The sequence below is a fragment of the Phaethon lepturus genome, unplaced genomic scaffold, assembly GCF_000687285.1.
Source record: "Phaethon lepturus isolate BGI_N335 unplaced genomic scaffold, ASM68728v1 scaffold43710, whole genome shotgun sequence".
NCBI lineage: Eukaryota > Metazoa > Chordata > Aves > Phaethontiformes > Phaethontidae > Phaethon > Phaethon lepturus.
Genome location: NW_010511990.1, coordinates 1 through 14,538, shown reverse-complemented (window position 1 = coordinate 14,538; position 14,538 = coordinate 1). Strand labels below are relative to the sequence as shown.

The 14,538-nt window shown below is 45.3% G+C and overlaps 1 protein-coding gene across 1 annotated transcript in view; it reads left to right on the top strand.

Annotated features, from left to right (window-relative positions):
- SLC22A7 (solute carrier family 22 (organic anion transporter), member 7) overlaps positions 1 to 11,539 on the top strand; it is a 17,142-nt gene extending 5,603 nt beyond the window's left edge. Inside the window, 11 exon segments of the mRNA XM_010285480.1 lie at positions 406 to 581; positions 1,983 to 2,151; positions 2,667 to 2,676; positions 4,505 to 4,609; positions 8,664 to 8,773; positions 8,861 to 9,090; positions 9,573 to 9,681; positions 11,075 to 11,138; positions 11,140 to 11,282; positions 11,469 to 11,496; positions 11,498 to 11,539. Of these exon segments, the coding sequence (XP_010283782.1) occupies positions 406 to 581; positions 1,983 to 2,151; positions 2,667 to 2,676; positions 4,505 to 4,609; positions 8,664 to 8,773; positions 8,861 to 9,090; positions 9,573 to 9,681; positions 11,075 to 11,138; positions 11,140 to 11,282; positions 11,469 to 11,496; positions 11,498 to 11,539 (1,186 nt within the window).
- The last annotated feature ends 2,999 nt before the right edge of the window (positions 11,540 to 14,538 follow it).

Below are 14,538 nucleotides of genomic sequence, written 5' to 3'. Positions count from 1 at the left end.
CGGGTGGCGGTCCGGGGGGGAGCCACGGGAGGAGGACGTGCTGAGCCAGACATGCGACAGCCATTGGAGGCAGCAGGGTGTGCCAGCAGCATGGGATTCCAAGCTGACACCATTTTTGATGTTGGTGTTGAACGGGGGAGCCTGATATATCGTTTTGATCAGTGCTGCTCTTTCCATTAGAGAGCCTCGAGCCCGAGGCTGGCTGGCCCTCTGAATGGGATTGCACCACTCTGGCACCGGCTATATCCAGAGCCGTTTCCTCCTCTCCGGGGCGTTGCATCTTGGGCTTTTTGCACAGCAGGCAATATTTTCATTTTCCTTCTCGAGTGTCTGGTTTGCCCCATTTCAAACCCTACTCCTGGGTCACATTTCCAGCCGCTGTAACCCAGCCTGTGCTCGTGGCAGGCTTGGACGGAAAGCCATGCTCCTACTGTCGCTTGTGTGCTCTGTCCTATTTGGGATGCCGAGTGCCGCGTCCCTCTCCTACAGCATGCTGGTCATCACGCGGACCCTCACCGGTGTGGCCCTGAGCGGCGTCTCCCATACTGTATTGCCTTGGGTAAGTACGTGGGGGTCTGTGGGTGCCTGGTTGCACAGAGGGACTTCTGGCAGGCAGTGGGTATGTCGGGGCTTGTCTACCAGAGAGGGCAGAGCCAGTAGGAACAGGAGTTTGGAAATCGTTATGTGTGCAATTTCACTACAGGCACCCTAAAGAACATCTCTCTTGGGAAGATCCAAGAATTACAATTTTCTGTTAGTCTAATTAATGTTTTAACAGTGTACTCAAAATATAGCCACCACTTATCAGTACTTCTGTTGCAACATTAACACTTGCGATCCACGCTACCCAGTTCCTGTTAAGGGTCATCAGTAGTACAATAAAAGCCGTAGTCCAAAGCATCTGCCCCTTTCCTCTGATACTGAGTTCTCACCCTTCAAACGCACTGTTAAGACAATTCATCAGCATTGCCGTGTCCTCAGCAGGAGGAGGATGGTGTGTCATTCGCAGGGTGTTTCTACCTCCCTCGTCTTGAGTTTGCTCACAGTTTTCTTAAGTTCCCAATCTGTATTTTTAGAAGGAGTCAGGGGGAAGAACCACCAAAAAAAATCATACAGAACTAGGCAAAAATGAAGCTGAAGAATTTAAGTAATTACATAATAAAAACAAGCTCCAAACTTCAGGGTACCCAACAGAGCACTGGATGATTTTGTAGATATGGTTGGGATGTACTGGGCAAGACTCACTGTACCCAAGGGCAAGTTACAGGTGCAGCAAAAAAACTTCCAGATACAGCCAAAATTAAGCTAAAATGGCTTCAATGGTGGAAAAGTCCACAAAAGACCTAAACTAATCCCAAGGCCTGCTATGGTTTTTTTATTGTTATAAAGGTTGATGCTTGCAAAGCAAAGTAGAGCTTTGGCCGGATATTTCTGGTTGTTAGAGGTTGTAGCAAGATGTCCAGATCTTTGGAGGAAAATTGGCTTTTAGTTCATACACACAAACAAGGACATCACCATCTGTTCTGGCTTTACATATGCATTAGTATCTACTTCGGGTACATTCCACATGAATGACAATTCATGTTAATATATTTCTTTTATCTGGAATAATGAGTGGGCAGAAAAATGGAAAACTGTGCAGGCAAGACGATTAGGGAAAAAAATTATCTGTTTGATGAAGACAACCATTTAAATGATATTGAATGGGATAAAAAAAGGTATCTCCTAAGGTGTTTTTAGCACTGTTTCTTACTATATGTCCAGTATTTCTTCTTCTAAGGCTTTGTTTTAGTTGCTTACAGCTTTGCAAGAGGTTAAGCATAGTGGATGAATGTTTTAAATGTGACACATGGGCAAACAGTGGAACTCTCCTGGAGGAGAAGACCGGGGTGTTACCTCACTTTGCCCTTGTTAAATAGTCCTGCAGACCCCTTCCTGGAGAAGTCCTGCGTGTCCAGCTGAACGCTGCCTCCCTCTTGCAGGGATGGAGTTGGTGGACATACAGCACTGCACCTTCTCCAGGATCCTGACTAGCATCTTCTGGAGCATCGGGAACATGCTGCTGGCCATGGTAGCATAACTGGTGCAGGAATGGCACAGGCTGTTAGTAGCTGTAACAGGACCTTGTCTTCGGAGCACTGTCTGCCTGTGGTGAGTGCAGCAACCTGCAGCCGGACAGCCAGTGGGGATGGGAGTGGGCTGATTTGCCTCCTCTGCTCTGTGAGCATGGTAAATGCTGCAACGCTGATCCCAGGATTGGCTCCAGCAACCCAAAGAGGAGTAGGACGCATCTGTGTCAAGCACTCAGATTGCCCAGGCGTGGTAGCTCTTGAAAACTGGAGTGGCCTGGGTTTCATCTCTCCTCACCTCCGACAAGGTCAGGAGACAAGGTCGTACCATGGCTTTGGGGACAACGAGGAGGCAGGGCTGGGGCTGTGAGGGACAGGTTGCAGCACAAAGGAGCAGGATTTTATGCTGCAAGCACTGTCAGGCATGGCTCAGAACAAGCAAAGAGATCCCAACAAGGAAGGCAGGGCCAGGCCAGATCCCTGGCTTGAATCCCTGGTAGACTCAAGATAAATAATTTATCCATCCTCTGTCCCCCACCTCACTGAGGAGGATATCTCTGGTACCAGTTTTTCCACATGAGCCAATGACATCTGCAGGCTAGGTCAGGTGCGTTTATCTCTGCACTTTCCATGGTCTTTCTCAGCTGTGTATCCATCCTGATGGGTCAAATACATCCCCTTTCTATGGACTATTTCCCTCCTGTAGCCTTATTTAAGAAATACCTGACACCTCTTAAGCCTTAAAAGGGGAGATGGTTCTTTTAATTAAAGAAACTCATTTTCCTTCTTCTTTTTTTCATGTAGTAACACGGACTAGAATACAGGGTCAATTCACTGATACTGTGACTGTAATGTGAAGTATATTGGATACAACTTACTTATTTGATAATCCAAAACAGTCCTTTGAATAAGCAGTTCCATTTCCTGGCTGGACAAAAGTCCCGAGTTGAAATAAGCAAGCAGGTATTCCCACACCTGCCCCACTGAAAACATTCAGAAATGGGAGTCTGGGTCTCCTCCATCTTAGGGTGGTTGTTTAGTTCCTCTTGGACATCAGTGTGGTGCTGGACCACACTGCAGAAATCCCAGACATGTCTCTCAGGGCAATGGGGAGTTCTAGCTGGAAACCATGCAGAGTAAGATCTGATGGTCAGACACATGGGCCCCAAAATTATATGCATAATGGCTGAGCGAAAGAGTGATCTCCAAATGCTAGTGCCTTTCAGCTGCCATCAAAGAGGCTTCTAGATATGGTTTGCTTGCTTACTATGTCCGTCCATTAGCATGAAGCAGTAAATAGCTGCACAGATCTAGCAGAAAAATCTCAAATAATACTTATGAAAAATGGGATATAAAATGATGGTGTTGTTAATCAATGGCTCAAAAAGACGTACTGTTTCACTGGTGATGAGGGTTTTATGGAAAAGAGTATCATCTGATATTCTACTGATCAAGTCCAACACAACTAAAATATGTGTTCAGCTGACTTTTTTAGTTTGAATTGTTTTGCTCTTTCTCTAGGACAACCAGACATAAAAACTGAGTCCTGGGAAGTGCTGAAATTCACAGATATGTTTGGGCCCACCCTTTCCATGATAACTGATTCTTTTTTCTCTTATGTTAATGCCTTTTATGGAGATTAGTTCTCCAACAAACTATAGTGTAGTCTGATGAAAATTCAGAGCCATGTAGCCATGAATTGCAACCAGATGCCAGATGAGAAAGAAGTCCAAGAACACAGGGTTGCAGATGGTAGTTTATGACAAGTGATGGATCTTTTGCTGGAACAGACAGAAAAACAAGAGTCACAGAACTCCCACCCTACACAGGTCTGCTACGCAGACTTTTCAGAGTTGCTAATTAGCTCTACCGCAGTACAGCACTCCGTGTTGCTCAATGACTAGCATGGATACTTCACTGGGGGCTGCAGCTGCAATGATTTAGACCCCAGCTGACTGTCCTGTGCAGAAGGCTTTGATTATTGTGAAAAACAAATAATATTAGCAATTAACAAAGTAAGTATAGAGCCCACTAAATCCTTTCTACACCATATTTTTTTATATCCTACTATTTCAAAGTTTAAAGAGTCACAAAAAGCACGAATCTGTAAATATAAACTCTCTGGTGCCAATTTTAATTTATAAGAGTTTGAAACTTCAACGAGCTCAGAAAATTCAAGCATTGATTAAAGACCACATGATAAAAATTTTGGCTAGGCATACTTCAATTAGCAGACTGTACTCCTTTAAGGGTAGAACAGCATGTATGTGTAAAAAGGGTGTCCCGTTACTCTTACCCTCATACACCACAGTTGCTATTTTTAGCTGAGGTTGAAGTCTTCATAGAGAAGACTCCCTCTCTTTGGCCAGGGCCATGCATGTAGGGTGGAAAACATGGAGGGCCAACAAGAACACTGTCTTCTCTCCTTGCACCAGGTGGGTCCCAGGGTCATAGCCAATGGCAAAGTGAAACAAGCTCACAGGCATCTGCTTAGATGTGCAAGAATGAATGGAAAGAAAGACTTCGCTGTCTCACCAGAGGTGAGAAACTGAAGATCTATACATACATTCTTCCTCTCCCATTTTCTCTCTATTTTAATTCTGTTTGTTACCTGAAGCAATGCTCAGCCTGCAGCATCACCTGTGGGGCACTGTGGTCCACAGGGTGCCATGTTCCATTTTTCTCTAGAAAGCCTTTCCTAAAGATAAAGCAGCAGCTCAGCTCCTGTAAGGCCAGAAATCCCCTTCGTTAGGTGGAGTGTCTTTCCATTCATTATTGCGAAGACAAGAAGCCTCAGTGCACTGGACACTGGACTACATTCGCAGTGAGACAGAAGCATAGCCTGAAAAAATAAGGCAGAGGCATCACTCCCGTAAGAGAGAGGACAGTGTGCAGGTGCATGAGCAATTTGTGCAGCTTAGTGTTTGCCTTCCTGGGTGCCACAGTGTTTGCCAAGTGTTGGTACAGCACTAGCTGAAAGCAGACACATATTAATAGCATGTAGTTAGCCTATTTTCTCTCACATTGCACTTGAGATACTGCATGTAGTGTTATCCAAAAATGTAAAGGCTAGTTCACCTCAGGCTGCATTTAGTGTACATGTGAAACTGGAAGACTGTCAGCCCTAGTGCCCCAGTGGTGAATGTGGATGTATAGAACATTTGGCATAATCAACTTCTTCCCCTGGCTAAAGCTCTGGTCTCAAGTCAGTCATGGCTCTGACAGCAGTTTTAAAGGAGTGTGGCAAGGGTGAGGTGTTGGGAAAAGTAGGCATGTACCCTCTGGTTTGGATCCATTTTTGCTTGATCCCAGAGGTATAAAGGATGGAACAAAGATGCTCAGCTACATGACTGAACAAATAAAGGGGAATGAGAAGCCTAAAAAATAGCCACCTATTTTCAGCTCCAAAGCTCAAGGTATGAAACTGATCTGGAGATCTTAATCTTGCGCTGAGTTCTATTTTAAAAATGTATTTTTGCATTCAGACTCACAAATGTTGAGACCTTGGTCCACGATGCTTACTTAAGGACACGCTGGTGGCTCCAGGGGATGGGATAAGCTCAAGTATGTCCCAGCTCTAGGGCCAGCCAGAAGCTGGTCTCTCCCTTTGGAGAGACACCAGAGCATAGTCAGTGCTCACAACAACCCTTCACAGCCAGGCTTGGATGGCTGCACATCTGTCACCTCTGACTAATTTGGTCCACATGATTTGTGTCAACCTTCTCAAGAGCAACAAAGCTCAGCTGTGAAATCCAGTGGGTACGGATGTTTGTCGTTCATTAAACATCAATCTCTCCTTTAATGTCCATTGGTTTTCCTCTTACCAAAAGACGAAGATAGGAAATGCCTGGCACCAGCACAGGAGCTTTGTGCTTTGCTGTCACTGTCCAGCTGCATCTCTGTGTGCACCCAGTGCTCCTGCATCCACACCACTGTCTTATCCTGGCCAGTATGTCAGGATTTTCTTAGTATCTGTTGAAGAGGTGATTAGCCATTTTGATTTACAACAGAAACATGTTGTTTAATCATGTGAAAAATTATTAATTTTCTGGTTGTGGCAGACTCTTCCTAGCCTTTAATCCAGCCAGAAGCTCTGGCTAAATATTTTAAAATAATAAGTTATAACATCTTTAATTCAGCTTTGGCTGATGACTCTGTATTTCACAGTGCAGGGTTTCACCAGGGAGGGCATGGGCTTGCACCCTCATACCATTCTTAGTGTTAGGGAATGTAGCTGGGGCTTCCCCTCTATCACAGCCTTGCACCAAGTCACACCAAACTGTGACCACTGGACCATGACCAAGAAAGGCTTGCAGTTGTGACACCTTGCTGGATTCATGAGGTGTATAGGCACATACTTGTTTTTTCTTGTCTATATCCAAACATGCAGGCAACACAGACTGCCTGATTCTAGTTTGCTTCATTGACTTGCCCATGCGTCAGTGTGTTTAGATGGCTTATTAAGGTAACCACTGATTTTCTTTGGTTCAGAAGACTGAACTTTGAAAGACGTATAATCTCCAGATAACTGCACAGCAAGTTACTGAGGTACTCTCAGATTTAACAGCATTGTCTTATAGAACTGATTAAGGAATTTCCCAGTGCAAAATTATTTTTTCAGTATGAAAAGCTTTGGCACTCATCCAAAAACTGCAAAGAATAGTATGCAATTAGCAATAAAATTTTAGCTCTTCCCTAGTGAAACATGCTGTTACTTATAGCTATCCTTTTCCCTTTCCTATCACTTTCTTTCATTTTGTACAATTCTTTTAATCAGAGACCTCTTTGGGCTGGGATTTCTCTTTTATTAGATATTTCCACAAGTCCCCAGCACCCTTACCTGTTTAGCACCATCTTAATTGTAGGTGATGCTGTAGGCCTGCAGATTCCCTTGCCCTCCTCCTTCCCCAACCATCACTGAATTATGTGCATTTTAAGTTTTTTGTGGTTCTTGCTGTTCCGGCTCTCCCAGTTGTCCTTCCACATGCCAAGAAATCTGGCTAAAAATACATACTGGAAGATGTTTTCCATGTTAATATCTTATGATACCCATTTTAATAGCAAATCATGCAACTTAAAGAGAGGACAGACTGCCATCAGGGTAACTTGAATCCAATATTGAACTTCCCATCATTGCAGAAGTAGTCTGTTATCAGTGCTCTGATTCATCCTATGCATTTGGATGAAAAGACCTATTATGTGTCGGTAAACCAACTTACTTTTATAGGTAATTAACTGCAGTATTAAGAAAAGTTACCAGATCCAGAGGTGGGTGTACCGAAATAGAAGGAAAACATGAATTCAACAAGCCACAAGATAATGTGGGACAGGATCATCGAGGTGCCAAACAGACAGACACCCTGTCTGGTTCAAAAAGTCCCTGAACAGCTGGAGGCAGTGACATTTCTAGGGGAATATTTCTACATGCTTGTCCGGCTCTTCTGTAGGCTCCACTGCAGGATGCTGTTGGAGACAAGGCACTGGAGAAGATGATCCTCTGGCCCAAGATGATGCAGGTCATCTTCAGCCATCCAAGTTGTAGGTTCCCTATGTGGCTTTGTGGCTTGGATTAAGTATTTATGCAAAAGCTTTGGCCGAGGCTTTGCTTTCTCTGAAGAGGATATTGATTTGAGAATACATGTAACTAGTTAACCAGACTCTCTCCTCAAGGTTTCCTGTGATTCATAACCTAATCAATTTTAACTGTCTTACCCTGCGTTTGCTGATTATTTTTGGACATGATGAAGCAAGGCTGTTCTGAGAGAAATTCATCTCTCCAAGTGTTAGCTGTCCACATCATCACAGTGTCCTTTACAGTCTGCAATCTAACGAATAGCTGATGGAGGCTAACAGATAATTCTTCTGACTGCGGTTGTTTGCTCTAGGATAAAATTACTCCATCACTTCCACTGGAGATCCCCATTAACTACACACTGAGCCTATGGCAACTAGCTTAGATATAGCTGCATGGCAGACCTGTGGTTGTGTGAATCTCTTGCATCTCAGCCAGTGAGTAGAACTTAACAGCTCTCCTGGTATTTACCCCTCAATCAATTGCTTAGAGACTTTGTGAAAAAGCAATCCCTTCTTCCTTATGGGCAGGGCTCACTTCTCAGTGCCTGACTTTTTTATATATTCTGTATTTATATAAACAGAAGTATAAATAATCATACTTTATATAAATGCACTCCTGAGACTAAAGCATACAGCTCACTGTTAGCTCTTGTCTGAGACTTGACACAATTGCAGGCAACCGCATGGGGAAGAGGGTGGAACTGGCCAACACTGACTTTGCTAACACCATGATCTGCCATTTTTCTGCAACCCTTTCTGCCACACGGGGTATGTAAGTAAGAAGGAAGAAGGGGCCATGGGAAGAAAAAGAGGTCTAAAATGGTAGGTAATCTAAAAAGTTGTAGGAAGACATGTCTCTGACAACATATGCCCAGAGAATTATTTTGCAATGGGAACATACGGAAAATCCAAGGTGGAACTGGACCTGGGAAGGGCAAAGGCCCCAGCCTGTCTAGGGGTTCATGTCTGGATCCTAAAAGTACAGCAGCTGAGCTATTTCCTTCTTTCCACCTCTCCCAGGCCCTCAGAAGGATGGCAACAGACAAAAAGCCAGGAGGGAGTTACTTCTACATCAGCTTGTTCAGGACACCAGTCCTGCGGAAGATCTCCCTGTGTTATGGGGCTATGTGGTAAGCAGTGTCACTTCACACAGGGGATTTGTCATGCAGTTCCCCAGCTGGATTTCCCTAATCCCCATCTCCACACACTTCGTACAGGTTTGGTGTCGCCTTCTCTTATTACGGCACGAGCATGAACCTAACTGGCCTTGGGCTCAACGTGTATCTCTCCCAGTTTGTCTCTGGTGTCATTGAGATTCCAGCCAAGATGATCATGTACATGCTGGTGAATCGAGTTGGACGACAGCAGAGTCAGGCATGAGCACTCATCCTGACTAGACTGTGCCTAGGAGCCAATGTCATCATTCACAAGCATGGGACACTCTTATGCTATATGCAGTACATGCTAAAGGAGAGGTTTCCATTCTGTGCAGTGCTAGAGGAGAACCACAGATCTTGTCCACAGGCAATTCTGTATAGAAGTGTCCTCCACCTAAAGAGCATCTGTGGTACAAGGTTACTAATGTGGGCTAGCCCTAATATCTGGTAGCAACAGATGGCCTCCAGTCACTGAGAAGTGGCTAGTAAGGGTCCAGTGATGGCAAGGTGAAATGCCTATCTTTATTATAGACATTGTCCAATGGGAAATGTCAGGACCTACTCTTTCATCAGTTCAGCTCCCACTTGGGCGAATAGTTACCAAGCTTAAGTGATCCAGACTTTGGAGACAGCAGCTCCAGGGCTGTGAAGCTCCCCGTTTTGTCCAGAGGAGCACTGAACCTTCTTCCTTCTTGTACATGAGACCACAAGAAGCTTCTTCCTAGAGGCTGCTCTTTGGCTGTTGTCATAAATGTCTTTCCTTTCCTCCTAGCCTTCACCTCCTTGCGCCGTGTAGTAGCCATTATGGGACAAGGTTTCTCAGAAGCTGCATTCACTACCATCTTCTTGTACACCTCTGAGCTCTACCCCACCATACTGAGGTAAGAGATGCCACTAACCTGAGTGCACAACTAAAGCCTCGGTAGGATGTCAGCCTCAGGTCTTCGACATCAGCACAGCAGGACGTGCTGTTCACTAGAGTGCAGGACTGATGCCTTGCCTCTAGAAGTAGCAGGTTCTAGGGATTACGCTTACTCATAAGAAAGGGGCAGAAAGCTACCCTTTTTTTACCTGGGTTATGTGTGGTTAAATTATGATGATAGGGAGATATATCGAAAGGTGAGGAGTATTCTGTGTGAGACTATTTTTGAATTCTATACGGTATCTGTGCTTAGCAAAATCTTAGTTCCCTGTGATAATCTGCCAATAGCTCTTAAAAGGCCCAGAAGATAATAATTTGAAATATCAAGTTTTATAAAGGACACATACTACCACATGTTTGACAGTCTTCTGGACATCAGATGACATTAAAACAGGGATTAACTAGCCTTTCAGGAGGAAAAAGAGAGCTTATTTGAAATATCTGGGTAATGGTGACATAAAACCAAATCAGCATAGTTTGGGATATAGCTGAGACCAGTGGAGAAAATCACCTCACTGTTTTTTTTTGTGAAAGTCTGAAAAAAACTTACTTCACCTCTGTCCCTCCCTGCCCAGACCACCCTTCTCCGCCATTAGTCCTTTAATGTTTACTGGTATGTTGCATGTGGAAAATGATGGGGGGATGATATTTAAAACAAAGTGGGCACACTGATCTGCTACTTCTCAGATTGGTTTGTACTTTTACATGCTCAAAGATATTGACAGATAAAGACAAAAATGTTGGTTCCTTCTGCAGTACTTACTCTGCATATGCACAAGCAGGTCCTGGGATCCTTGTTGTCAGTGTGAAATACCACCCATCCCCTGAAAATTAGTAAGTGGAATAGGTCCCAGGTCTTACTTTTGGCCTCCTCTCCAAGCTCTCCTGGGCTTATAGCTCCAGAAGGACCAAAGGTGCTCACAGGTGTTTCTAGTGCATGCCACCTGCCTAGAAGTACCTGGGAGAAGCAGGGACTTAGGTTTGCTCTCAGCAGACAGGAGGACTTACTATGGGATGGGTAGAAAATGCACTCGGGGTTTTAGACATTTAAAGTGGAAACAACTTTACAGCAGATATTTTTAGTGTGGAACTGCAGCTTGTTTCTCATAATAGACATAAATCTATTTCTCACAGCAGTTATGGTTGCTCTCTGGGAAATATTGTAGGAAGATACAAAGAAAAAAAAAAAAACCTGGCAGAGGAAAAACGTGAGGGGAAAAAAGTCTCAGCACTTATAGAATAATAGGAGAAAGGGGCAGAGGGTCAGCATTTTTTCCTAAGGTCTGATATGAAAAAAGTACCCATCTCTTTCTTGTGGTGCTCTGTACCACCACGGTGCCCTACCTTTCTAGGCAGAATGGGATGGGGTACACCTCCTTTGTGGCACACCTCGGTGGGGCTTTGGCCCCACTTGTTGTTTCTGCTGGATGAGGTGTGGAGGTCTCTGCCCAAGGTGACATACTGTGGTGTAGCAGTGTGCTGCAGCTCAGTGGCCTTCCTGCTCCCTGAGACACCCAACGTGAGGCTGCCTGAGGGCATCGAGGACATCGAGAAGGCACAGTGAGTCAGCTCCATCCTGCCCTGCACATGGAGTCTGCTGAGAGAGGCAGGGGACATCCCTCTCTGCCACCTGTAATTGCCCAGCTGTGGGTGGCAAGGGATGAAGGGACAGCCCGGTGGGGATCAGGGCTGTCAGGCTTCCTGCTCTTCTGTCCATCAGCCCAAACGTGCCTTCTTTTCTTCCAGAGTGAAAGAGCCACCATCAGTGCACCACCAGTGCTCCCAAGGGCATGCCACTACAGTCTCTGCTGAAGTGAGGGACTCCGTGGGACAGGCACTATGTAGGACTGCAAAACTGAGTCGTGCTCTGACCTGTCAATAGAAAGGCCTTTACTGTCCACCTAGTCTCTCTCTGCAGAGAAGTGGGGCTGAAGACACTGGAGGAAGGAGGCAGATCATGAAACCAGCAGGAGGGAGCTAACCCACTCTGTAGTATTGCCAGGAGCAAGAATGCAAAGATCTAACAGAGTGTGGAAATAAAGGCACCCTGTGTGAAGCTCTTTGGCCTTGTTGGACTAGCAGCACCTTTCAGATCACTGCACAGTCTTCCAGAAACTACAATCCATTGGTTTCCATGCCACAAAAAATGCAATGCAGCAATAAAAAATACTGAATGTGAATTGTACAAAACCAAATAATCTCACATAAATCTAACTGGATGGTGGATAAACTATAAACTGTATCTACAAATATTTCTTGAATTTGGAAATGATCTGGACATTTTTCACACCAAGGCGCCAAGTCAGCAAAAATCACATGCAGGAATCTCACTGAGAATGGAACAACTGCAAGCATTTGTCTCACATACACAAAGAAGAAAAAAGTATTTTGCAGATTATTTAAATCCAGTGTGTATGCAATAAGTATCCTTTAAGCTAAAAAAACCCAAAGCCAACCACCTCGCTACAGGAATTTTTGCATGGAATATTGCATAATTCATTGTTGGACTTAATTCTGCTTACTGATCTAACACATTGATCTTAAATTTAAGGAGTGCCTTTGGCTCTTGCACTTACTTCTGCAAACAAGACAGATGAGCCACCAAATTATCTATAAATTTGGAACTCTGACAAACAGCACTTTCCTAAACTGGGAAGAGGGAACGGCCTCAGCATCTGAGTCCCAGGTGCGCTTGGGCTGTGAGGTGTTTTAAGCTAAGCCAGGCACAGCCCTAGGTGGGTAACACAAACTGAGGGCACATCTGAAAGCGGGTGGAGAGGCCCATCCGATCCCAGGTCACAGAGCGCCTCCTAGTAGAAATAAGGTGCCTGGCAAGATTCTATACATCACCTTCTTGGCTTTAAGGCAACAAAAGGAAAGCAAACTCCTCAGAACCACCCTAAGGCTGAGACAATTTTGCATATTATTTCTGTCTTAAAGGGTCAACCAACCTGCCAAATCCCTGGGAAAAGAGCTCTGCCGTGCATTCATCAGCACCAGGCCAGAGCCAATAATCAGCTAGCCACAACACGCTCACATTAATAATAGAGCATAATATACTTTCAAAAGTGCCACGTGCAGAGCACTTGTTTGGACACCTTTTCAGGGCATTCCCCTACCTACAGCAAATACGTAGTGGAGATAGCCCAGAGTGCTTGTGCCATGAGGCAGCATGCAAACTGTGTCAAAGAGTAGAAATTAAGAGGAATTTCTGTGTTTGGACAAGCCTGGTATCTCTCACTAGTTCACATTTAGTAACTGCAGGAGTTTTCACATCTTCTCTATATGCCTGCGAGTATAATATAGTATATTTGTAATGCTGTCATCAGTTTCTGACCTGGGAGCAGTACAGCCTCACCTTATTTTGGCCATCCTGCTAGCTGCCATCAGAGAGCTGGAAAGGACGTTTTCCCTCTGCTGGCAGAGGAGCCTGAGCAGCCTAATGCTGCAGCACTTTCTTCTGAGGCATCTGGGACAGGACGCAAGACAAGCTGTGAAATTCACTTCGTCACAACCTGGCAAGTGCCAGTCCAGGAAAACTTTCAATAAAGAAGGTAAAAGGAAAAACAGGACATTAACCAACTAAATAACTCACAGTTTTCATTACTGATAGGTTTGCTAAGGAAAACCTGACTGGGGGGGTGGGCTAAACCTGATTTCCAGGTTCTGAATTTGCAAGATGTCTTTGGTCTGCTGCAGACTTGTGTATGAGAACAGAAGTGACAGTTACAAACAAAAAGACCTTTTCACAAACAGAAAAAACATAGAACCATAGAATCTTTGGGTTGGAAGGGACCTTTTGAGGTCATCTAGACCAACCCCCTGCAAGAGCAGGGACATCTTCAACTAAATCAGGCTGCTCAGAGCCTCATTCAACCTCATCTTGAACATTTCCAGGGATGGGGCATCTACCACCTCTCTGGGCAAACTGTGCCAGTGTTTCACCATCCTCACTGTGAAAAATTTCTTCCTTATATATAGTCTAAATCTGCCATCTTTTAGTTTAAAACCATTACCCCTGTTCTATCACAACAGGCCCTGCTAAAATGTCCCACACTAGGTAACAATGCATGAGAAGCTAAGAAAACATCTTTAGGAAAACTAAGTGATATCAAGAAAAATGTGAAGAGTTGAATAGGTTAAGAACACAAGGTCTGTTGCCTCTCCAGTCCCCATGTTGTGTGGTTCAGAGCACTGCATCGCCCCTGGACTTGGACAACTGAAGTCTGAAGGGGCAGAGCAGAGGAGGCAACTTGGCCCTTTCCTCGCTTGCTGCCCTCCTTCAGCAGCAGTTTATCACTCTGGTCTATCAACATCCTTCTTGACCTGGATACAGTACCGACAAACACTGAGCTGCGGGGTACAGCCCCTTCCCTCTACATCCCAGCTGTGCCCCTGTTCATAGGGCTGTGCCTGCCAGGCCCACAGGACCTTCCTTGCAGAGCCTTACCAGCTCCAGCCTCTGTCGTTGCCAACTTTCCCTTTCACCCTGAATTCTGTGGGGTTCCTGTTGTCTCCAGGGGAGAGGATGGCTGAATGGCTGCCTGCCCTCTGCATGCCAGCTGACCTCCCTGGGTCTCAGAGGTCCGTGCCCCCGGTGCAGCGACAGCAGCCTGTGTGGGTGTGCAAGGCTGCGTGTGGTCCCTTACGCGGACCAGGCCACACCAGGCCTTGGCCTGGGCCTGTGCCTCTGGTGGCAAGACCAAGACCAGAGTCCCACCAGCCTTGCAAAACTGTGGGGCTCACAGGGCAACCAATCCCTGGAGCGGGGCTGCAGCCTCGGGGCATGTGTGCACGGACGCGGGCACCGGGGGGC